Genomic DNA, 24,461 nt, shown 5'->3' with positions numbered 1-24,461 from the left:
TGCCACAAGGTTGGGTACCACTCAGATGCCATCAAACACCTCATAAGAGAGAGGTGGTGTCACAGAGAGTCCTATCCCTGCGACTATGGTTGTCCTTCCTGGACTGCTTTGACCTCTTAGACAATGCACTTTCTTCTTCCTTTCATAGCTCTTGCTCCTGGCTCTACAAGCAAAGTGGTCAATGTCTGAGTGACCATTGATGACAACGATCCCAGTAAGGGAGAAACCTTACGGGTTGCTCAAACAGGAGTCACAACACTTAGGCACAATGTCACGGGGGAGGGGAACAACCACTCACAAGGTCCCAAGACCCTGCAACGTACCTGGTTGGAATGCATAACCACTGACACTGAGGGAGTAGGAATAGACCCCGATCCATTGGCACAAGGGTCAGGGTGATGGACACAGGATGGAGTGGTAATCACTGGCACCTGGTCAGTGATCATGGTAACACAAGGTAGAGGGGCAACATTCTCTCACCTTTACCGGCACCTGATTTCGGCACCTTTCCGGCCAGGCCAGATGCTGCCTTATTAGGCCTTTCACCACTGGCATCATCGGGGACACGGAAATAAATGCCCAGGGGTACCGGGGAGAAGGTCCCCCTAGCTACTAACTCCCTCAACAATGTCATTGGGGGCCTACCTGAATGAGCAAAGGAAGACCAAGCCTTCCTCAGGTCAAACTCTTTGTCAGCAGCCTGCACGGTCAAAGTCGAGGAGCCTTCAGTCTCTGAAGGGTAGTGACAAACACCAGGGGTTCCTCACACCACAGCAAAACCTAAAAAATCAAACGATGTAAATCTAAGTCCTGACGCCTCCAGTGTACTCCCCAGGGGCTGATCCATTGGCATATGCATAAGTGCAGCACCAGCACCCATAAGGAGACAGAAGCAGCGTAGGACCTCCCCGAAGTCTTCTGGGGTGTTGTTCAGTCTGACTCCGATGAACGCTTCGCATGTTTCCTCCCCTTCAGGGTGTTTGCCTGCCACTGCACTGGTACAACCTACACTTAGGAAACAGGGATGAATGCAAACAGACATAGCCCCTACAAGAGGCACAGAAGAAGTGAAGATCAACAGCTGGTTTAGCCATAAACTGGTTGCAGTGTCCTCCCTTCACCCAGCAACCACAAACTTCTTGCTACCACTCCATTACAAACAACCATTCACTTTCTGTAAGTAGACAAAAATTAGACAGGTAATTTTCTACAAGCTATTTACACATCTGTAAAAGACAACAGCCGAAACAAACAATCGAAAGTTAGGTTTTCAGAGTGCTGTAGCACGAAACGAAAGATAGAAAGTTAGGTTTTTCAGCGTAGCCTAAAATGAAGGATCGAAAGTTAGGTTTTTCAGAGGCCCAAAACAAAAGATCAAAAGTTAGGTTTCTCAGGGTAGCCTGAACTGAAATTTTTCAGAGTAGCCCGAAACGAAAGATCTTAAGTTAGGTTTTTCAGAGTAGCCCCCCCCCCCCAAAAAAAAAAAAAAAAAAAAAATTAAAGTCAGGATTTTCAGAGATCGAAACTAAAGATCAAAAGTTAGGTTTTCAGAGTAGTCCTACATCCTACCCAGTTGGATAACCTCTTGTTATCCAACTTTAATGACTGATTTCAGCTCATGCTGAAATGATATCCCTAATTAAAGGAAGAGGGTTTCTGTGACACATGAACAAGTAAACAGTATACGTTTAGATCTTAGTCGTGACTGAGAGTTTCTTATGGGTTTTGTAGAAGGATAGGGGAAAATAGAGATGAGGCTTTACAATTAGACAACAAAAAATGGCCAGTATATTGAGGCATACCTAATGAAACCAGTTCATCGATGTGTAAAGACTTTCATTAAAATATGAAATTTAATGTTTGAAAATAAAAGTTGACAAATTATTTGTACAGTATTAGGTTTGAGAGGAAGAGAAAGATGAAAGGAAATATTAGCATTACTAATATTATATTGTACTGTATGATTACTGTATTACAATGTCATTCACATCTACTATCTGTAGATTTCACCATCTACAAAGAATGGACTCTGAACATAATACCATATTTGAGTTTGCTTATACTGAACATATGTAACATTCACAGACTAGTGAATTAGCGATTTACTTCTACCATTAACAACTAATACAAAGGGGAAAATTACAGGAGTATAATCAATCTTAACCCTCAAAGGGCCAACTATTCACCAAAATATTTGGCACTCAGGCTTTGAGCCCACTTATGAGACATTTTATTTAACTCACTGTTTGCACAAAATCTATTGGAGGAATGGCTTTATAACCTTTATTTTATTGAATAAATGTTATTTTACTAGTGATATATGACAGAAAATAAAATATGTCCAATGGTGCTGAAGGGAGTGGAATTATCAGGATCTAGAATATGTCCAATGGTGGTCAAAGGGTTAAGTTTAGTTCCTTTATGCACAGAAACAAATATAGAAAATATATGATTTATATGATCATTGTTCATCTTTATACAGTATTACCTTTTTCTATGGGAGATTCATCATAATTTTCTTATAAAACAATTCAGATTTACAGTGGTTCCTACTCATGCACTCATAAAATGTGCCTGATATTTATGCCTTACTAAATGATTTTCCATAAGTATGTACAGTACTACCAATAAAATTAACTTGAAATGAAAAAGTAAATAAAACCTTTTTAATTCATTAACATGCATTCACTTACTCCTTGCTCAAACCAAATAATGATTAAAAAATATATCTAGCCACTCCTTTTCTTACCATTGCATCCATAAACTTGTTCTTCCATCTACTTTGTTCTAACTTCAAATGGCCCTTAGAGAGAAAAATATCACAAATTTAAAAATAAAAAAAAAGTTGTATTTTTCTCAGCTATACAAACTGGAGTCATTTAAAAGGGGTTTTACTGTGACGCGAGCTGGAGACAGCCGATGACGAATTATCGAGGATCTGGCAGCCACTCCACCAGTGTAGAGTGGACAGGCTCTGACTTGCACTAGGCAAGGCCTTCTAATTCCAGCTATGATGCAATGTGCAATAAAATTTGAATAGCTCAGGTTTGTATAGCTAGGAAAAATACAAATTATTCTTAAAAATTGTGATTTGTTCCTACGCAAAACAAACTTTCATCACTTAAAATAGGAGGCTTCCGTAGGAGGAAGAAGCCCTGTTGACCATCTGGCTGGACACAAACTAGGAGGAAGATGCACATTTTGGTAAGAGGAGAAATAATACATCTTGCCCTTGCATTCAGTGACCCAAGGTGATAAGGTATAACGAGTCACAGCCTACCATGCAGTGTCACCATCATGATATCAGGGTTTTGGAATGACCATACAAGGTGTATGATTATAGGATTTTCATTAAAAACATTTTTCTCCTTTCAAAAGGAATATGAGGATACTTTTACACTGAGTAAAAAACACTACCCATCACAACTGAGCTCACTTGCATTAGTGTCTGACCAGTTTCAGCATTGCACTGGCTGACCCAAAGTGAGAGGATGAAAAAGAAAAGAGAAGGCCAGACATTTTACTCTACACAAAATAATTAATGATGAAGTGCAACTAGTAACTTAGTTACGATACTATTTGTCCTGTAAGGAGCTTGGCTCGTTACACCACTTGCTGGGTAGCTACCTGAGGCCCTATGTAAAGTGTCCAAGGACCTATTGGTTCTATCCCTTAGCGCACTGTAAAGGTGGTTTGTCTCTTAGACATCAGCTTTAAGAACTTGGGACACAGGAGTGTTTTTTCCGTAAAGCATCATGTGCTTGGGGATTCATCACTGAGAATTCCCCTTGATGGTTATATGCTTTGAGAATGGTTTCACAAAGCCATAAGGAGATGTTATTCTCAGTGACTTTCTTTTTCGTCCTACCCGTGCTTATACAAAGGTGGTGTATCATAGGATGACACTGTCGGGTACGCTTCAAGTAAAGTATAAACAGATATCATTTACAGGATCTAGTAACAGATCATAAGGATTATCAGTTGCCTCCTCAATTGATGGATTTTGTGTTTTAGCACCAGTTGCCTCCACCTCTTGAGTGTGATACCAAAAACGAGACCCTAAAGCTAAATCACTCGTTTATAGGATGCCAAGGCTAACAAGAACAATGTCTTGTCTTTAGGGTAAGATCCCTGTCAGAAGCCTTACGTAAGGGTTCATAAGGTGCCATCTTGAAGGACCTCAGAACATTGTTCACACTCCAAGTTGGGGGGGGGGTTCATTATCTGACGCAGGCAAGACTTTGTAACTCCACGTTATAGCCAATAATTCTCATAAGAGATCTACTCCCTCAAATAAAAAAAGTGGCTTCAGGCTGTACGATAGCCTTTCACCACAGCGTGTCCAGTACGTAGTGTACAAGTGTTCATATGTACTGTACTGTACAATGTACCTTTAAGTACAAATTACTTATACAATGCTGTGATAGAAACCAAATAAAAACAATATTAGGAAGTACTAAATGTATTACTCATCCGTTTGTACACCTGCTCGTAGGCAATGGGTAATGACTTCTTAGGTTAGGAGTTATCCCACCCTAGGGCAGCAAATATTCGCAAAATTGTGCCCGTCTATGTTACCTAACCCTCGCAAAGAATGGGAGCTGACTGTACTACCAATATCACGCCTAATCTTGCACTTCATTGCACTACTACTAGTAATCTGCTTATCAGCCATAGTTAATGTTATTGTAATTTAATGAGATAAGAAAAATACAGTGGAGGTAATACACAGTAAAAGCTTCGACAATCACAATAGCAAACACAATGTATTTTGAATAAAGCGGATTGGTGCCGGCCTGTGTGGTGGCAGCAGCATCGGGAACAATTTGGGAGTGGCACTCATTTCAAAATTATAAATCCACAGAGTTAGTAAGGTATTTCTGAATTGTGGTAATTTTATGTTTGTAAATTGGATGTTCATTCCTAAAAACTGTCTACATTCTACCAGTGCGAGTGAAAGCCTGTAAAGCCGAACGGCGTTAGTTATGAGACAGTCGGTGCTTTGGATGCACGTAAACTTTTGCTATGTTATATTTTTGGGCTCAGGCCATGTCGTCCTGATGGAAGGTTCCTTTATGTAGCTTCCTAAGGTATATTTGACTACAATGATATTCCCAGAGTATTTAACTCAAGGTCTCCAGAATTCTAACTCCTGGCGCGAATATCCTTAAAGTTTCCTTTTAGGATATCGCGTATTCTTGACACGCCACATAGCAATCTGCACCCCGCTTAGCTTTTACGCTTCGAGGGGAAAAAGTGGCAAAATAAAAGAGGAGCCGTTATAAATTTCCCTTCCTCTGTTACTGTTTGAATACTCAGATGGTGCCATAATCGCTGCCATCTTTATTCCTTTTTCTGTAGCGGTCTCGCTCGGTGGTTTTCCCAGTGCTCTCTCATTTATTTGGATTTATTATGCAATCTCCAGCCTCTTCTGCCTCTGGAAAGTTGATTATTTGATTCTTATGCTGTATAATTTTAGCTCTGGCCGTAAATTAAAAATTAAAGTAATTTTTTGGCAGAGCTATTGCCTGGACCGGAGGCGTCTTCGGCGCTGTCGTTCGTAACGCATGAGTTATTTAGTTAGCCAGAACGACTTTCCCGGTATAATAGCTTAAATAAAAATAATTAGCTATTTAGTCTTCATTGCTAGGAATAAATTATATTATGCCGATAGTATTCACATTAGTTTCGGCAAATTAGGTAGCCAATCTTGTTTACACTAGGCTTCCTAGCCTAGGCGTTATAGTTTACTCTCTTGCACGATATAAGTGTTCTTGGTGCTAATAAATTTAAATGAAGATAATAGGCAATTTATACATGTAAGATATATGGATTGCATATAAAATTTCCTCTTCTAAGATAGTATACGAGAGAGCTTCGATGAGTTAGGTTGTCGATCTCATCACTAGGCTAGTAGCCTTGGGGCTTTAGTATACTTTCATACAATCTCCCCGGTTACCCTCATATATATGGTAATCCCTCCTTCCCTCTGAGTGTAGCTTATGGCTACAATCCTCGTTGATCTTGCCTTGAATTGTCATTCAGGCAAGACTAGGCTAGGATTTTCTGCCCCTTCACCTAGCTACTGATGGTGAGCTTTGGGTTTGGGTTAGGACCTCAGAGTACTTGTCGTATGCCGGCAACTGGTCGACAGGGTGAATGTTCTCCCCTGTTGGGTCTTGTTTGATGGCATAGGAGGCTTTGCCTCCCTAGACTGCACTTTAAGGGGTCATGTGATTCCCCCTTCTCCCTGTGGTTTAGTCGACTAGTCCTGTGCTCGCAGACCCTAGGCTGAAGAATAGAGATTATTCTGCTGCCTAGGATGGTGCCGGCATTGGAACTCTGTTTCTCTATGATCAAGGGTGGCGGCTAGATGATTGCCAGCCCCCTTACTGTATTGGCAGACCCTAGGCTGGGGAATGAATTCTCCATCCGCCTAGGATGGCGCCGATACTGAAACAGAGCTTCCTCAAGGTGTGGTAGGACCGTCGTGCTGCTGGCTCCTCTCACACCTTATACAGGACCCTTTCCCCTCCCCACTCTGTCCATTAGTGATGGCCTAGCCATCACATCCCTTTGGCCGTTATCCTGCAATCTCGCCGCTTGCCGGCAGGTTGTAGGGCCGGCTTGGACTTCTGCTTGTATGGTCTGGTCGTACAGTTTCCCTATCGGACACAGGGCTCCGGGATAGCTGTGTCGGCAGGTCCAGCTGCCGGCAGAAGATCCATTTACTTTGGAGGGATCTTCAGTCCTCCCTTGGGCTGCCATTCACATCCTATGACCAGCAGGGACTGGCAACGGATGTGGATGGGTGGAAGCTTGATTATCTTATATTCTCCCCTTCCATTAGAACCCTCATGCCGGAGGAAGGAAGTGAGACAGTGCTCTTACATCACCCTTCACTCCTTGCTTTCTCTCTCTCTATTTCTTGGCTAGTGCCGCCAGGTACTAACCTAACTGGCGGCTGCCGGCCACTAACCTTGCCGGCAAAACTTGTGGACCGACAGCCAATGATTTACTGACACAACTGACTTAGCCGGCAAGAGCCGGCCGAGTTTGGTCTACTGGCCACTACCCTGTCACATTGAATGGTGTCTGGGCTAGTGTGCCGACAGCCGATGACCTACAATGGCTAGGTTTTATTAATTTGGAAATCAAATCGCCTGAAATTACATCTGATAATCAGGCTACATATATCAGTTTGGTGAGATTGGTGTTACTGTATAGACAAGAGTCGTGGTATGACAATGAAACAATATCCATCAGATTTTGTAAATTTGAGAACAAACCTCTTAGAAGAATATTGGAAGTTAAATGGCAGGACAGGATTAGAAATGAAACTCTTACAGAGATTACTCAAGTGCCATATGTGGATGAGATCATGGTGAGGGGTAGATGGAGATGGTTTGGACATGCTCTTTGCTCTCCGCAGGAAAGATTAGTTCACCACACTTTCAACTGAGCTCCACAAGGCACTAGAAGAGTTGGAAGATCCAGGCCTACATGGCTGAGGATTATGAAACCTGACGTGGAAGAGGATGAATGGAGAGGTATTGAATTAAAAGCTCATGATAGAGACGACTGGCAAAATCTAACTGAGGGCCTTTTGTGTCAACAGGCATTGGAAGTGATGATGATATTTTGTATCTTTGTCTTTATTTTAATTTATTAGCCCTAAAACATTGGTCCCAAAAAGAATAAAAGTGAAAGTGGTCAAATGAAAAGGAAAACAGTGAGAACAACAATGGAACTGAAAAGTGAAATCATTGCTAAACACAAAAATGGTGTGCGTTTGTATCTTGCCGTCCTATATTCTATGGCTGCCGACACTATCGACTATTTTAAAGAATAAAGGGAGCTAATGTTGATGAAGCAAAGGCCTCAGATACTTGAAAAAGTTGCTACTTATTTTTATATAGGAAAAAGTTACAAGGTGATAGCATTAGTGAGGCATTTATTTGTGAAAAGATGCTAGAAACCTATGATGATTTGATTAAGAAGACCCCTAGTACAAGTATGAAAAATTTTATATTCAAGGATAGTAGAGGGTAGTTTGACAAATATAAAAACAAAAGTGAAATACATAATGTACTAAGGCATGGAGAGGCAGCAAGTTCTGACAAGGAAAAGGTTGAAAAATTTGTTTCCATTATAGTAAACTTATAACGAAGAAGGTTGTACACCACAACATGTGTTCAATGCGGATAAAACTGTTTTTTTTTTTTTTTATGCCAAAAAGAACCTTTATTACAAAAAAGAAAAGAAAAAGCAATACCAGGGTACAAGCTGTGTGGTAATGCAAGAGGAGATTTTAAGGTTAAGCCATTGTTAGTTTATCATTCCGACAAACCAAAGGTGTTCAAAAGGAACAATATTATAAAGAGTACATTACATGTTACGTGACATGCTTATTCAAAAGCCTGGGTGACCCTGCAATTTTTTTACTGAGTGAATGCATGAAGTTTTTGCAGTGCGAAAGAATATTTGCAAGAAAATAAATTGCTAATACAAGGCCGCCTCTTTATATACTATATAATGGTCCTGCACACGTTACAAGCTTGGAAGAGGATTTATCGATGAATTTGACTTTATTCAGGTTAAATGTCTGCCACCTAACACCCCTTTGCTACAACCAATGGATCGACAAAAAATATGTAATTTTAAGAAATTATATATGAAAGCATTGTTTCAGAAGTGTTTTGAAGTCACTAATGAGACTCGAATGAATTTTTGAAAAATTATTTCCATATTTTCAATTTTGTTAAATCTTATTGGTGATACAATACATGGAACCAAGTGATCTACTCCACCATGAATTCAACATGAAGGAAAATCAAGCCTGACTGTACCAGAGATAAATTTTGAGGGTTTTAAGGAAGAAATTGTGCATGATAATGTTTCAATGGGACAAAGCATGGGCTTGGAGGTCGACAATAAGGATATTGAAGAGCTATTGGAAGACCACAGTACAGTACTGAGCTTACTACAGAAGAGTTGAAACACCTCTTCAAAATGAGCAACAAGGACTCTGGTGGAGAATAAATGGAAGGAGGATATCCAAAGTTGTGATTAAAGAAATTTGTGATATGTGGGGGGATATGAGAGCTTTTATTGAAAAATCTCCTCTCATCCTGATACCGTTATAACCAATAGTGCTGTACACCTTTTCAATGATAAATAAGGGAAAACTCCCAAACCTCAATTACCTGCTGTTTTTATGGAGGGGATTCCCCTCCTGGCAGTAACTCCTGCCTTCCTCCTCACACCTCTATCCACGTATTCCATCATATCACAATAAAAAAAGGTAAGTTTTCTTATGTTAAAATAACTTGTTTAATGTTTTTATCAATAGTTTTATGTGTTATTTACTGTTTGCATAAAAACTTCATATCAATTATTGTCTTATCTGTTATGTTACTAGTGAATCAACTGGGTGTTAGAATGAATTAATCCCTTTGACATTATTTGTAAGGGGGGTAAAAAGGATTCGGTGCTTGGCCATGTTTTTGGAATTTAATGTGGTCGAATGCCAAGGTATGGCTGTAGTTGACATGGTAAACTCCTGTGTCTATAGACAGGTAACATACTAGGTCTGGAGATGTGCTCCCCACCCTTGCCAAGATGTGTTGGAGAAAAGGTGAAACTCCAGAGGAAGGGCCTGCAACAGGAACCCACTCAAAAGTTTCTCTCGAAGCCACCAAGAGAAATCCGTCCTGACTTCTGGAAGGACTGCGACCAGAGCAGATCTCGAGTCTATCCTTGGGCACCATTGGGACTGCAGTGCCCATTGAATGGAGCATAAATGCATCCTTACAAAAGGATAGAACCGTTCCAGACATGAGATGACCCAGAAGTCTTTGCTACTGCTGCACTTGAAGGGAGTTCAACTCGAAGAAGACTGCTGCAACCTGTCTGACTTGGAACAGCCGGTCTCCAGTTGGAAACACTTACTTGGGCAGTATTAATACTCATGCCCACATACTGTAGACCACGCTGAAAGTTGAGAACTGATTTCTCAAGATTTATCCTGACTCCAAGATCTTGACAAAATTCAAGATCTCAGTGGTGTAGAATTTGAGATTCAAGCTCTGCCAGTAAAGGCCAGTCGTCCATGTAATACAAAAGTCTGATGCGCACAGCATGAGCCCAGGGTGACACCACAGTGAAGACTTTTGTGAACACTTATGGGGTTGTATACAGGCCAAAGCAAAGGACTTGAAATTGGAATCTCCTTATACCAGAATGAAGCAGAGATACTTTCTTGATTTTGGTTGAACTGGAATCGGAAAGTCTACATCCTTGAGGTCTATGGACATCATGAAGTTGTTTTGTCTGACTGCCGAGAGACTATTTTGAACTGTTTCTGAAGAACAAATTGGATCAAATAAGGAACAAGTTGCTTTAGAAACCCAGAGACCTGTCATTGACTTCCTCTATGGCATTCTTTTCCAGCATTCTAGTTCAAACCTTGTCTCGTAAAATACCTTTGGTGGACCGTCTCAAATACACTGACCAGTTCATCGGAGTAAAAGTGAGAAGAGGGTGACAGTTTATGAATGGGAAACAAAACCTGGGGGAAGAACCTCTACTGTCCAGAGATCTGCCTCGTATAACTGCCACCTTGTCCAAGGACATGCCAGGCATCCCAATACAGGTGGTCATGGGGAATTGCCTTTCCTAATATGAACCCTTAATGACTTGACCCTCTCCAGCTGAAATGTCCACGGTGACGAAACATATGGGACGACTCGCCTTGCTTACCATATAATTAGTATGGTCAGCCTCGGAAGGAATATTATTATGCTGCTGAGGCTCTTTAGGAGGGGACTACTTGGAGGATGCCGGAAGTGCTTGTTCAAAGGAAGGCGCCCATCGAAAGAATGAGGCTTAGCTCGCCTTTTCCGACTTCTCTACTATCGCTGCAACTTCTTCAGGAGGGAACAAGGTTGGACATTGTGTCAACGGTGTCTTTCATAAAGCCAACGTATCCTGAAATGCCATATGACAAACGAACTTGTTCACTACAGCATCCCAATGCTCGAGAATGCTATTACTCCAAAGGAAGGGATACTGGTGAACCAAAAAATCAAGGACTTTAGCCCCTGAACAGACGAGTTCTTCGTACTGTCTCCTTTTCTTGGAATCAGTGAAGTTTTCCCAAACCACATAACAGGAGATTGTGCCTTACCAGTGGTCCAACCACAAACAAGGTTGCAAAGTCATTGCTACCATTTCTAGGTTCTGTTTCAGACGTAGTGAAAATGGTTGGCTGCTAAGCCAGCTTCCCACTGGACATCCCCAGGGTCAAGGTAGCAACATCAGAATAAAAAATAGAAATGTCTGTTGCTTCTTCAGGGTTGGAGGAATCAATTTAGACCACCTCGCAGCTGTAAGGGGAGTCCTTAGGCACAGAAATTTGCTGCTCTACTTTCAGGATTGTACCCTCAGTCTGCTGATACCATGGCAGTTTCAACTGGTCCCTAAAGCTATGAGGCTCCAGAAATAAAATTCAATCAATGTCTTTCTCCCTGCAAACAGAGCTCTAGGCACTTCACTTAACTTATTCAGTTTCAGTATGACCCCCAAAAGTCTCAGGAAAAACAATTTCTCTCCTGGTTCCGAAGATGAGGACTTTGATGAATCAAAACCAGCGGGTTGCTCAATGGGAACAAGGGAGGGGTGAGCAAGAGATGCTACTTGAGCATGCTTACCTGATGGTGGAGCAGCAGTGTCCTCAAACTTGACTCTCCAGACCTCTGGAACAGATAAGACGAATGAGACATGGGTCATCCTACAGAATACAGTCATCAAGGGAGGCTGAATCAACATATTGGGATGTGGACATATGGTATGACTCAACACCCTCCATAGCCAAAGTGTTGTCCAAATCAATGGAAACAAGTCGATACACCTGAAATGAAACATATTTGGAGTTGAAGCACCAGAAACATGTCTCATCAGCAGAGGGATGCAGATTTCTGTCCGCTTCTAACAGTACTGAGGGAGTAGGAAGCATATCAGATTTAATATTATTAGCTGCCAAACTCTGAGGCTCGGGGAACCCCCTCGGCAGCAGAGGAAAGGGCAAAGGTGTGTGTGCTGTTTTAGGGCTTGGACCTCCAAGTCTGGAGGGATAGCCACATCCACAGTCTCTTGGGTCCAGGATCAAGACTGTGGATTTCATTCATGAACAAGTAATACATCATCATCGTCAACAAAAACTACAGAAGAAGAAGAGCTCTGACGGAATGAAGGATGCTCTTTTAGAACAGGGCGAGAATTGCGGGTGCGATTCTTGAAGGCAAAAATTGCGCGGGAAAGCAGGGCATTTCCCTGAAAAACAGATTAGTGGACGCACCTCATGCTTCTGGAACTGTGGAATAGTGGACGCACATTATGCTCCATTACTTTTTGAGACAGCGGATGAGTCGCCTATCTTCCACATCTTGCTGCTGGTGCTTTGACTTGATAGGTACTTCATGATGCTGATCCTGTCGAGTTCCATCTTTACTGCCCTTAGCCTTCAATGTAGAGTTAGTTTTCTTTGGAATATAAGTATAAAGGATACGCGGACCTCTGGGCTTAAGGGGGAGTGCAGGCTTCCTCATTAATGGCAGCAAGGGTAGGTGCTCATCAGAGTTACTCACCAACTGTACAGGCGATACAGGAGGTATATATAACCAGAAAACTCTCAGTTCGACCTCTGATCAGTTAAGAAAAGCCGACCGTGGAGGCAAAGGCTCTAGCAGAACAGGGCGCTTCTTATGTGGCATACAGCAAGCTGCAGTTGGAGGACACTCAAAGACTGGGGTAGATGTAGCAAGAGGGTCAATCTCTAATGAAGGATCTCTTGCTAAGCTATAGAAGGCAGGATGATATACATAATTAGGAAAAACCTGATAAAACACTTGTCCACCATTATTCGTCATCTCATCCTGTGAAAAACTCAAGGACAAGGACATCCAAACGACTCGTGTACGTTCCATAATGGTGTCAATCCACAACAGGACAAGTTCTCATCACACAAACTTGCTTTGCACTCATACTGAAATGAGAAAAACAGTTAACACCAGATGAAAAACTACAAAGGCCAGATACAACAACACATGTCCTACCAAGACGACGACCAGAGCAGAAATAACTTGCTCGTTGTAAATCAGAACCTGTCCACCCTACACACTGGTGGAGAGTGGCTGCCAGATCCTTAATAATTCTTCATCGGTGGTCTCCAGCTCGCACCAGAGTAAAACCCCTTATAAATGACGAAGGTTTTACATAGGAACAAATACATTTTCTTCAATAACTGAGTCAAGGAAAATCACTGTGAGTGATCTTTGTTACGGCTAACGTTATACACGTAGATGATGTGGTCTCCCTCTGGTTGTATGTCGTCAGGTTTATGCAAATAAAAACACCTAATACATGCACATTAAAAATTTATATACAGGTATACCTCGAGTTACGTCCTTTTGACTTAAGTCAGGTTTAATTATATGCTGTTTGTTGAAAATATATGGTAAATTAACGTGAAATTTAAGCCACGTATTGAAGTCATAATATCACTAGAAAAGTATTAAAAGTACATAAATCTTATACTTTACAATAAATAAGAATAAAAGTAAATAAAATCATGTTAAAATATGTACATTTACAGTAAATGTTAATAATATACAGTAATCATCTCTCTCTCAAAACATATTTAACAGAAACCTTTGTTCCTCAAAAAGTGTCAGTTAAATACTACATATATAATAAACTTATACTTTGCTTAAATCTATGTTCAATCATAGGCTGGGCTTAAGACGCATCATTCAATTTCTTCAGCTGATCTGTAGTTTAGTCGACAACACAACATATATTTACTGGTTTTTTCTGCTATGTGAACTTTGTTTAATAGTTTTTGTACTATTCTATTATTAATAATATTCAAGGTGTATTTTAACAACAGGAATTAGAGTGTTTTAATTTTGGTTTTGTTGTCAGCTGTTTTCAATTCACTGCTGTATTGCAATTATGCAAACATATAATTAACAGAGTATTGTTGATACAAGAAATGAAAAGAACAGTTCAAGAACTCTCGACCAGTATCTTATTAATATGCATATCTAACAACAGCCAGGATCAGCAGTTGACGATGATGATCGACAGCCATCTACGTTCGCAATGCAAAAAAAAAAAAGTGTAAATATTAATAAATTAAACAAATTAGTTCATTTCATCTATCGCAAAATAATTTTAACTTCATTTGTTATTTAACCTTGCAAAATATTTTTTTCTATCCTGAATTAGAGCAACCCACAATCACGAATAAAGACCATGCGACGTACAGTACTGTAAATATACCAAACTGTAAACATCGACATCTACAAGTATGCATGTATATTCATTCATAAATTTAATTACTTTTTTCTGTATATTAAAAACTAAAATTAATTTGTTTGCAAGCTTAAAATAGATTCTTATTAATCATATATTATTCAAATTGTATTTATAAACAAAATAATAACTGGGAACAATTATGTGTGATTTAGCCTAGTGATAAGTAAATTTAGACTAGTAAATTTGGCTCGAGTCGTCTTTCAACTTGAGGCTCCGTCCTCACGGACGATCTTTTGCTCAACGAACTTTGTTTAAGGTGACGTCAGAAGTGCAGAAGTAGCAAGCAAAGTTCTGTATAGTTTTTATCATATGATTACCGAAGTAACAAGAGCTGTGCTCATTGATGGTTAAAGACTGCGGAGATATTGTTGCCTGATGTAATATTAGAAGTTACATTTTTAACCAATGTCAATGATGTATCATTTCTGTATCCTCTACTTTAAAGTTTGAACATGTCAAAGTTTATTAGGCCCGTGAGGCAACTTTAAACTTGATAGTTATATAAACAACATCCTTTCAGCCTTTGCAATGTGAGGGCCAATGTTTATAGAGATTATGATGCACGAGTTGCAGCAATTTCTAAAATAACTCTGGATCTTAATTATATTATTGAAGAAGAGGTGAAGCAAAAACTAGCACTTCTCCACATTAGCAAAGACCAAAAATGCAGCAAATTAGTAAGTCAAATAAATTTCTTTTCGTAAGACTTCACAGATCTCTCTGCAAGTTTCTGGTATAATTTTACACAAATTCTGCATGGAAATCCTTGTTGTTTTGTGTATTGAAGTTCTGTATAGTTTCAGCCTGTTGATAGATGAAGTAATGTTGCCTGTGATAGGGCTTCAACACATAAAACCATCTCATAATTCATATTTGTATCCTGTTTGGTGATTGTAGGTTCCAGTTTTGAGATGAGATTGTAAAACATATTTAGATTCATTCTCATGTAATTTATGATATCTAGTTCTAATTCACTTACAACTTCTGTAGCATATTGTAACATAACTTTCCAAATTCCGTCGCCTTTGCAAACATTCTTTACAAAATAATTTTGTCGTCCTTTTTTCTAGCACACACAGCAATACTGTAACAATAGAAGAGAATTTTCTTTTTGAGTGTACGACTGTCCATATTCTCATTACTCGTACAGCAATCACTCTTGCTGCCAACACCAAGCTCTCACTCCTCAACTGTCACTGTTTGGGCACAAGCATAAAGACTTTTACCGAACTTTGTTCGATGTAAAACAAAGTTCACAGAACAATGTTTGGTTGTGTGGACAGAGTCTAGGTCCCTCTCCTGGAACCAACTACCGACATAGGGCGAGGTATACCTGTATATGAAATTATTCCTGTCAAAAACATAAAATAGATAATGCAGCATATAAAAATTCAAATACATACTATATATACCTTCTGGCCTCTTGCATCAACCCATACAATTTACCTCAACTAGGGTACACTTTTATATATAAACAAATTTTGAATCAATGGTCAACCAAACACCTCATTTATGAAATAACTTACATAAATTATGTCTTGGCTGACAAAAAAAAAAACCAAATAAATACTATACACCTCCATACATGTAATTAAACTGATGCTTGAATGTAGTGGTACTCTGTCACTTGTCTTTCATTATTAACACTTGGATGTCACAATAAGCATTCCAATCAATTTTGTTGAGTCATTGCTATTCTTGAACTTTTCAAAATAAACTATATTTTTACAAACCAACAGTCCACATGCTAATTAGTCTGACTCAACTTTATCATGCAATGTGTAATTGTTTTTGGAGGCATCATTGGGAACATCTACAGAAGTTAGACGACCATTTACTTCATTACAAATGTCTTGGTCAAAAATGGTTACTGGCTGTTTTTCCCCATTTGAACTTGCAACGCCTTCAATATCTGTATTATGTGAGACAAGGTGTTTAGTCAAGTCATCCTCTTCAAAGAAGGCTGCTTCACAGACCCCACATATCCAACAGGAGCCTTGAAGGCCTCCATGACCTTTTTGTTCTGCATGCGCAGAAAATTTTTCCAATTCATTGAAGATTTCTCCACATTCTGGGCATACAAAAGTGTTGCTCTTATCAAGCTGATACTCATCAATATTAATCATTTTGATTGGTTCACTGGGATGATTTATAGTAGCATCACAAACTTCCTGAGAGGTATGTTGTAGTAATTTCTTGTTTTTGGAACATCTGTAATGAAATAAAAAATAGACATGTATTTTTTTCCCTTCAAATAAGTAACTATCTTATTGTTTCATGATAAACCTTAAAATTAATATTTATAATTCAAAGCCAATAGTGTTTGGACCCCAATATAAAATAAAACTGAACATATCTTAAAATTACAAAACTAATATAATTTTGAGAATATACTTATTGCAAGTTATTAATAAAAATATATTAACTAAAGATTTAGTAGATATAGAGATATTTTGCAGAAACATTACTGAAATAAAAAATTTTAAATAATTTTTATTTTTCCTAACATACTCACCGAGAACTACTTTTCTTGGAGTCACTTGGTGATCTCTCTTTCTCGACCAAGGTTTTTCGCGCCGTTACCCCCCTACTCCGTTCTCTATATAGGCCTACCCCCGCCGCCAGAGAATGCACCCTGAGGGCAGGATTAGGGCAGGTCACTGCTTCTCTGGGTCAGCGTCCTCATTAAGTTCGTCGCTTAGCCCAACTTGGCAATGGAAGGATGGCACTCGGGGACGGAAGGGAGGGCCATTACCCGAAAAGTAGTTCTCGGTGAGTATGTTAGGAAAAATAAAAATTATTTAAAATTTTTGATTTGTTCCAACACGAATACTCACCGAGAACTACTTTTCTTGGAGACTTATACTTTAGGAGGCGGGAGTGCTATTCTGACACTTGACTCGGCACATAGTGCCTAGAGGGCTTATGGAATGCGGGGGCCTATCAGAGTGCGGGAGTGAGGGTAACTGCGCAACCTTACGCTATTATCTAAGATTTACCTCTTAAAAAATTCTTCTGACGATTCCCTCCGGATGTAGTCACGAAGAATGTGTTCATTGTTGGGGACAGCCTCTGGCCCTACCGCTACACAGCCTGGAGGGCGGCCATGACTGTCCCAATGGAGAACCCATCCAAGGATTTCCTTGAATAATCCTTGAGGTAGTGAGCAGTAAAGGTTGACTGGTGCGACCCAGTGCCTGCCTGTAGGATCTGCCCCACCGCCATGTTTCTCTCAAAGGCCAAGGAGGTGCTCAGACCCCTGATGTCATGGGTCCGGGGAGTGCCTGGCACTGCCATTTTATCCTCTTCATAGGTTCTAGCGATGACTTGTCTCAGCCAGAAGGAAATGGTGTTCTTGGAAACTTGCTTCCTATTAACACCTGTGGAAACGAAGAGGTTTTTGATACCTGGTCGGAGTGAGAGACGTCGAATGACAAACCATGGATCTCTCCCACTCTCTTATCGGACGCCAAGGCCAGCAAGAAGACGGCCTTGAGGGTGAGATCCTTGTCCACGATATCCTTCAAGGGTTCAAAGGGGGAACGACACATCATCTTCCGGACCTTGCCTAAGTCCCACTGGGGCACCTTTCCCGCCTGAGGGGGGCAAGACTACTCGAAGCTTTTGACAAGCATCGCTATGTGTCTCGAGGCCCCCAGGTCGATGCCGTTCAGGAGGAAGTCTTGGCCTAAGGCAGCCCGAACCCCTTTATATGGCTGGGACTGACATCTCTGCTTTGTCCCTGAGAAACACCAGAAAATCTGCTATGTCTGGGACAGAGGCCTTAAGAGGTCTAATGTGCCTCTCAGAGCACCACTTCGCGACGGAGGTCCATTTTGTCTGGTAGACCGCGGTTGACGACTTTCTCAGGAGTAGGGATATTCTCTTAGCCGTGGAGGAAGAATATCCTTCTTTCTTCAGGAGCCGCTCTTTAGTCTTCAGTCGTGAAGACGTAGGGAGAGTGGCCTGTCGTGGAGCTTGAGAAAGTGAGGCTGGTGCAGGAGGTTTGACCTGGCGGACAGAGGCCACGGCGGTTGACTTGATAGGTCCTTTAGATCCGCGAACTACTCTCTCTCTCTGGCCACCAGGGCGCTACCAAAGTCATCTTTAGGTTTCGGGCCGTCTTGACTCTGCTGAGCACTTGTCTTATCAACGTGAAAAGGGGGAAAGGCGTACACATCCAGATTGTCCCACTTGTGCTGAAAAGAGTCTTCTAAGGATGCTTTCGGGTCTGGTACAGGGGAGCAATAGACTGGGAGTTGGGCGTTGAGGTTGTTGCAAAGAGGTCAACCACCGGGGAACCCCAGCGTTGAATGATGAGCTTGGCTATTCCTGGGAGAAGGGACCATTCTGTCCCTACTATGTGGCCCATTCTGCTGAGGCCGTCGGCCAGAACGCTTTTCTTCCCGGGAATGAACCTTGCTAACATCACCCCTTGATTTTCTTCCGCTCAATCTAGACTCTCTATGGTGAGATCGCACAACTCCTTCGATTACGAGTACCCTGCTTCTTTATGTATGCCACTACCGTGGCGTTGTCGCACATACACGCCACGGTGTTCCCCTTTAGCAGACTTGCGAAGTGTAGGCACGCCTTCTGGACTGCTTCCAACTCCAGGACATTGTGTGGAGTTGCCTTTCCCCTTCCAACCAGGTCTCTCGTGCCGTTTCGTCGAGGGGAAGGGCTCCCCATCTCTGGTTGGAGGCGTCTGTGAACAGTAGTAACTCGGGAGGGCCGGTCCCGAAGGTCGTCCCCTTGAGTGAGTTCGACTGGCAATGCCACCATTCTAGGGAGGGTCTCGTGTCTGGAAGGACTGGGATTAGCACCTGCTGCGAATCCGTCTGTCACCAGAGGTTCCTGAGATTCCATTGGATGGATCTGAGCCTTACCCTCCCTTGGGGAACTAGGTTCTCCAATGAGACCAGGTGACCTATCAGCCTCTGCCAGTCTTTCGCCCTCCTGGGGTGTTCTGACAGGAACGGCTGACTAATGTGCCTGAGGTTTCTTAACTTATCCTCCGAAGGGAAAATTTTCCCCGAATGATGTCTAATGTCATTCCCAAGTAGTTCATTCCGGTGGATGGGGATAGATTTGACTACTTCGGGTTGATTACGCTCCCCAGATCCTTGCAAAACTGGAGGAGACTTCTCCTTTGTCAGTCCAAGAGGACCATTGAGGCGGAAAGAAGCCACCAGTCGTCCAGGTATCTGATAAGGCGGATGCCTCGTTCGTGAGCCCCCACTGCGACAGCCGTGGAGACTCTCGTGAACACTTGGGGCGCTGTTGACAGACCAAAGAAAAGGGTCCTGAATTGCAGGATCTGGGAACCCTATTTCACCCGGAGGAACTTCCGACCCGAGGTGTGGACCGGAATCTGGAAGTATGCGTCCTTGGGGTCGATGGTCATCATATAATCTTTCTCCCTCAAGGACACCAGGACTGAATTCTGAGTGTCCATTTTGAAGTCCGTCTTCTTGACGAACCTGTTGAGAGCTGACAGATCTATAACCCGTCTCCACCCCCCGGTCGCTTTCTCCACCTGGAATAGGCGACTGTAGAAACCTGGCCCTGGGAGAAGAACTTCTTCCATGGTACCCTTCTCTAGCATGGACGACACCTCCTCTTGAAGGGCGGTCCTCTTTAACGGGTCTTTGGGATCTAGCCATTCTATCCGGTTGGCCGGAAAAAGCGGGGGTGGTTCCGTTAGGAACGGAAGTCTGTAGCCCTTCTTTAGTACGGACACAGTCCAAGGTTCTGCTCCTTGAGCCCTCCATGCTTGCCAATGACGTCTGAGGCATCCTCCAACCCGAGGGTTGGGCGGGGATAGGGGGCCTCCCACTCTTATCTTCTTCTAGAGGGGCGGCCTGATCTGTCTCTCCTAGAGGCGGAGTAACCCGAACTGAAGGCGCTTGAGGGCGCTGGAGCTCCCCTGCGGGGGGCTGAGGCGTTGCGGACCAGGAGGAAGAGGGGGGCTTCTCTCCTCGTAGTGCTGGTAGAGGCTTGGGGTGTCGCGGCACTATCCGAGACGGACCTCTTATAGGGCGGTCTCCTAGGAGTCGTAGGTCTGGGGACGTTAGCCTCCTTCTTTTTCAAGACCTTCTCCATTATGGCTTCTAGTTCCTTCCGAGGAAACAGAGACTCTCCCCACAGGGGAAAGCTGCGAATGGCTCGCGTCTCCCTGTCTGGTACCTTCCAAGACACCTTCGTCAGAACAGTGTCTCGCTTCCAGAACACCCAGTTAGCTGTTAGTGCGAGAGACTGATATGTCAATAACCTAAGGGTTTTACCCCCGGAGGTAATGAGGTCCCTCCGTAGGCCTTGCTGGATAGGGTCCTCGGGGTCAAAGGAGGCTTGTACACCTCCCAAAGTGTAAGCCCACCAGTCCAGCCAAGAGGAGACGTTTACTAAGTCCCTCGACATTTTCTCCATCATGGAGGCTTCTGCCGGCGAGAACCAGACTGGGGCCGAAGAGGCTCTACTGTCTGAAACGCCTTGACTAAGGATGTCTACTGCTGACCCCACCTTAAAGGTTGGGGGACCCTGGCATTGCTGGCCACTACCTTGCCGACATACTCCTGCTCTAGGACTAGATCTCGGGTTAGAGGGAGTGCTAGGGACGTCTTAGGTTGGGAGGAGTCTGCATGATCCTCAAAAAGGCTTGACTTCCAGGAAACTTCATCCATAGTCGCAAGTTCCGGTACTTGTGGTGCCTTCTGAAAAGGCTAACCACTCTCCTATAGACGGAGTCCTCCGTCAGGGAGCCCTCCTCTCCGTCAGCCGAGGTCTCGGCTTGGGGCCGGGGAGCTGGGTTACCGGGCACGCCGACTGAACGTCTAGCTCTTTGGGGCCAGGGGCGCCGTCCTGCCGAGGTACTGGATTTCATCTGCGGGGACGTCCGCACCAGGGGCCTGGGTTAACGCAGGTAACGCTGGTTCAGCGGGGACTCTCGTCGGCCCAAGGGCTCTGGGTGCCGAGGATGCGGTTCCCGTGGGCTGACCCGACAGCGAGAACCGTTCCTTCTGACCCGAAGGCCGCACTAGCTGGGCTGGTTCGGCCAGGCCGCCCGACAAGAAGCTCGTTTCCCCCCGCTGGGCGGGGTTAACCGGAGGCTTCGGGGACTTACGCTTACCTGTAGAGTCCTTCCTACCGCTTGATCTCGAGGAGCTGGGTCACCGGGCACTCCCCGGGCGCTTCGGTTCTGGAATACCAGGCACTCCCTTGCGGTGGTACCGGTCTTCCCCGGCGGGGAGCTCCGCACCAGGTTCGGGGGTCAGAACCGGCATCGCCGTACCGTCGAGGACTACTGTTCGTGTATTCTCTCCGGGGGACGCGGACGCGGATCCCCGTGGGCTGACCCGACGGAGGGAACCGTTCCTTTTAAGTCCGAGGGCCGAACCAGCTGTGCTGATTCGGCCAGGCTGCCCGTAAAGAAGCCCGGTTACAGCCGCTGGCGGGCTGGGGGACGCGGACGCGGATCCCCGTGGGCTGACCCGACGGAGGGAACCGTTCCTTTTAAGTCCGAGGGCCGAACCAGCTGTGCTGATTCGGCCAGGCTACCCGTAAAGAAGCCCGGTTACACCCGCTGGCGGGGTGAACCGGAAGCTTCGCGGTCTTACGCCTGCCTGAAGAGGCCTTCTCGCATTTCTCCCTGCGAGGGTTATATCTGCGTCTGGAGGATGACCTTCGTGGTGAGAAAAAACCCTGGGTTGCCGGTCCGGGAAATGCTGCAATACAGACCTGGGAGGCTCCTTCTCGGCGAGGCCCTCGGCTGCAGAAGAGACTGAAAAATACGCTAAGAGACTGGAGAAGAATTAGGGACATTTTTCCCCCACATGGGGTCATCCATTTTTCCCCCACATGGGGTCATCAGAGGAGACGTGGCCTGCTTGCACCAGGACTCCGTCTCCCCACACACTCTCGAAAGTAGTACTTACCTCAAACTACTTCTTAAGAGTTATCTTCTCCACAATAAACCAACCTCGTCTCCTACTCTGGGTAGGAGAGGGTGGTAGGGAAGCTCTGTCAGGCGAGACGCCCGGCGCTAGTCTTCTTAGGCGAACCCTTCGTCGCCTACTTCTTCTTGGTGCTATACCGCACCCACTCAAACTCCTGGGGAAGAGCAATGGGCACTTCCCCGCAACTGACTTACCTCGTCCCCTACTCTGGGTAGGGGAAGATGGCTGTATAAGAATCTCTATTCGACGAGGCATCGGGAATTAAGTGGCGAGGAGAGGCTCGTCTTCCTATGAGCCTCTTGGATGTATTCTTCCTCTTGGTGCCGAAGTGCACTCACTGCACTACGTTCCAGGACCAGTAGTCCTGACACGTGGTTGAAGGGGAACAGAAGCTGCCCCTACACGGCTAACACCGAGGATAAGGGGAGGAAGAATGATTTATTGTAAAATTGTTCCCTTCAGCTATTAATTCCTTGAAGGAAATCAAGGAAAACTGTTCAATAACGCACACAACGCACGACACAAGCACTTAAGGAAATGAATTAAACACCGGGTAAGCACACGGTTGAAAAGTGAACGCACAGGAACACTTGGGAAACCACACTGCGAAAAAACACAAGTCCCCACGTTGGGAACACGTGGAACACTAAACGCGCACAAAGGATCGAGAGAGACGAGAGTGAGGTGTGAACACCTCACGACCAAGGAACTTAATGGGGACGCTGACCCAGAGAAGCAGTGACCTGCCCTAATCCTGCCCTCAGGGCGCATTCTCTGGCGGCGGGGGTAGGCCTATATAGAAAACGGAGTAGGGGGGTAACGGCGCGAAAAACCTTGGTCGAGAAAGAGAGATCACCAAGTGACTCCAAGAAAAGTAGTTCTCGGTGAGTATTCGTGTTGGAACAAATAAAGAATACTGTGTATTTGAACTAAAGACTCATCAGTTGTCAGCCTTATAAACTAACTGCTCAAGTCATTTTCTCTACTTGTTGGGAAATTAAGAAAAACCTTATTTTCTTATTTTTTAAATCATTGTCTTAAGCTTCATTTTACAGCTTAACGGAAGGATACAAACATCCATGTGATATAATCCTGTTGAAAATGTTTCATGTAAAAAAAGACCAAAGCAAACTGACTTAAGTAATTACGTAAGTGTTATTTCCCATGACTTAGGCATAAATATAAAGCTGACATTTACACAGTAAATTATACATTAAATGAAATACTTTCTGAAAACTATATTCAGATTTTCTGCAAAGCAAAAACAGATAATCTCTAAAGCAACTATTATAAATTTTACAAATACAGTAGATTCCTACTATAGTTTAATCCTTAAAGATTTTCTTATAAATCCTCTTATATCAGTGGTTCCCAACCTGTGGTATGCGTACCACTAGTGGTACGCGAGGGCCTTCCAGGTGGTACGCGAACACTTTCGGGGTCATGAACGATTTTTAATTATATTTTACTTCACAAAGATTTGTACTGTTCGAACTCCTGACTACCCTTGAGAGGGAGCCCACTGATGAATTTGCCCGAGAAATCGTCCATCACCTCTCACTGCTCAAGATTGAATTGAAGCATTACTTCCCGGACGTGACATGTTGTGCCTACGTCGCCAATCCGTTCTCTGTTGATCCAGCTGATCTGCCTGTTGGGACCGGGGAACAAGAGGAACTCATAGATATCCAGGCTGACGAGACAGCAAAGACGAAGCACAAAGAGTGCTCTCCTTGAAACTTCTGGGTGAGCATGGCCTCCTCGTACCCGACGCTAGCCCGTCACGGTGTTCCCCAGCTACTGATTTTCTCCTCGACGTGGGAGTGCATACAGGGGTTCTCAGCCTTCATGGCTATGAAGTTGAAGAGCTGGAACCGTCTTGCTGCGCCCGGGTATGATTTCCGATGTGCTGTGAGCAAAGTCATGCCCCGCATTGACCAGCTGGTGGAGAAGAAGCAGATACCGCCTTCGCATTGAGTTGTTGTTTTCTTAGTTAATTTGCGTGTTCTATTTTTACAATTATAGAAATAAAGTGGTATCTGATCGAATTTAGTTTCTCTTAAACCAGGTGGTACGCGGCGACTGGTACTCGATCACATAAAGGTTGGGAATCACTGTCTTATATGA

The 24,461-nt window shown here is 43.5% G+C and overlaps 1 protein-coding gene across 4 annotated transcripts in view; it reads right to left on the bottom strand.

The window, feature by feature from the left end:
* Window positions 1–1,819: 1,819 nt before the first annotated feature.
* The window catches only part of LOC137631776 (myoneurin-like), a 262,298-nt gene continuing 239,656 nt past the window's right edge, over window positions 1,820–24,461 (bottom strand). For 3 of the 4 annotated variants that reach the window (XM_068363734.1, XM_068363732.1, XM_068363733.1), the window contains one exon: window positions 13,420–16,590. In XM_068363734.1, the coding sequence (XP_068219835.1) occupies window positions 16,131–16,590 (460 nt within the window). In that variant the 3' untranslated portion in view covers window positions 13,420–16,130. The other variant, XR_011041946.1, reaches the window with a different exon arrangement.

The sequence above is a fragment of the Palaemon carinicauda genome, chromosome 40 (assembly GCF_036898095.1).
Source record: "Palaemon carinicauda isolate YSFRI2023 chromosome 40, ASM3689809v2, whole genome shotgun sequence".
In the NCBI taxonomy this organism is placed as follows: domain Eukaryota; kingdom Metazoa; phylum Arthropoda; class Malacostraca; order Decapoda; family Palaemonidae; genus Palaemon; species Palaemon carinicauda.
Note: the sequence above shows the minus strand (reverse complement) of the source record. Positions and strands in the feature narration are given on the sequence as shown.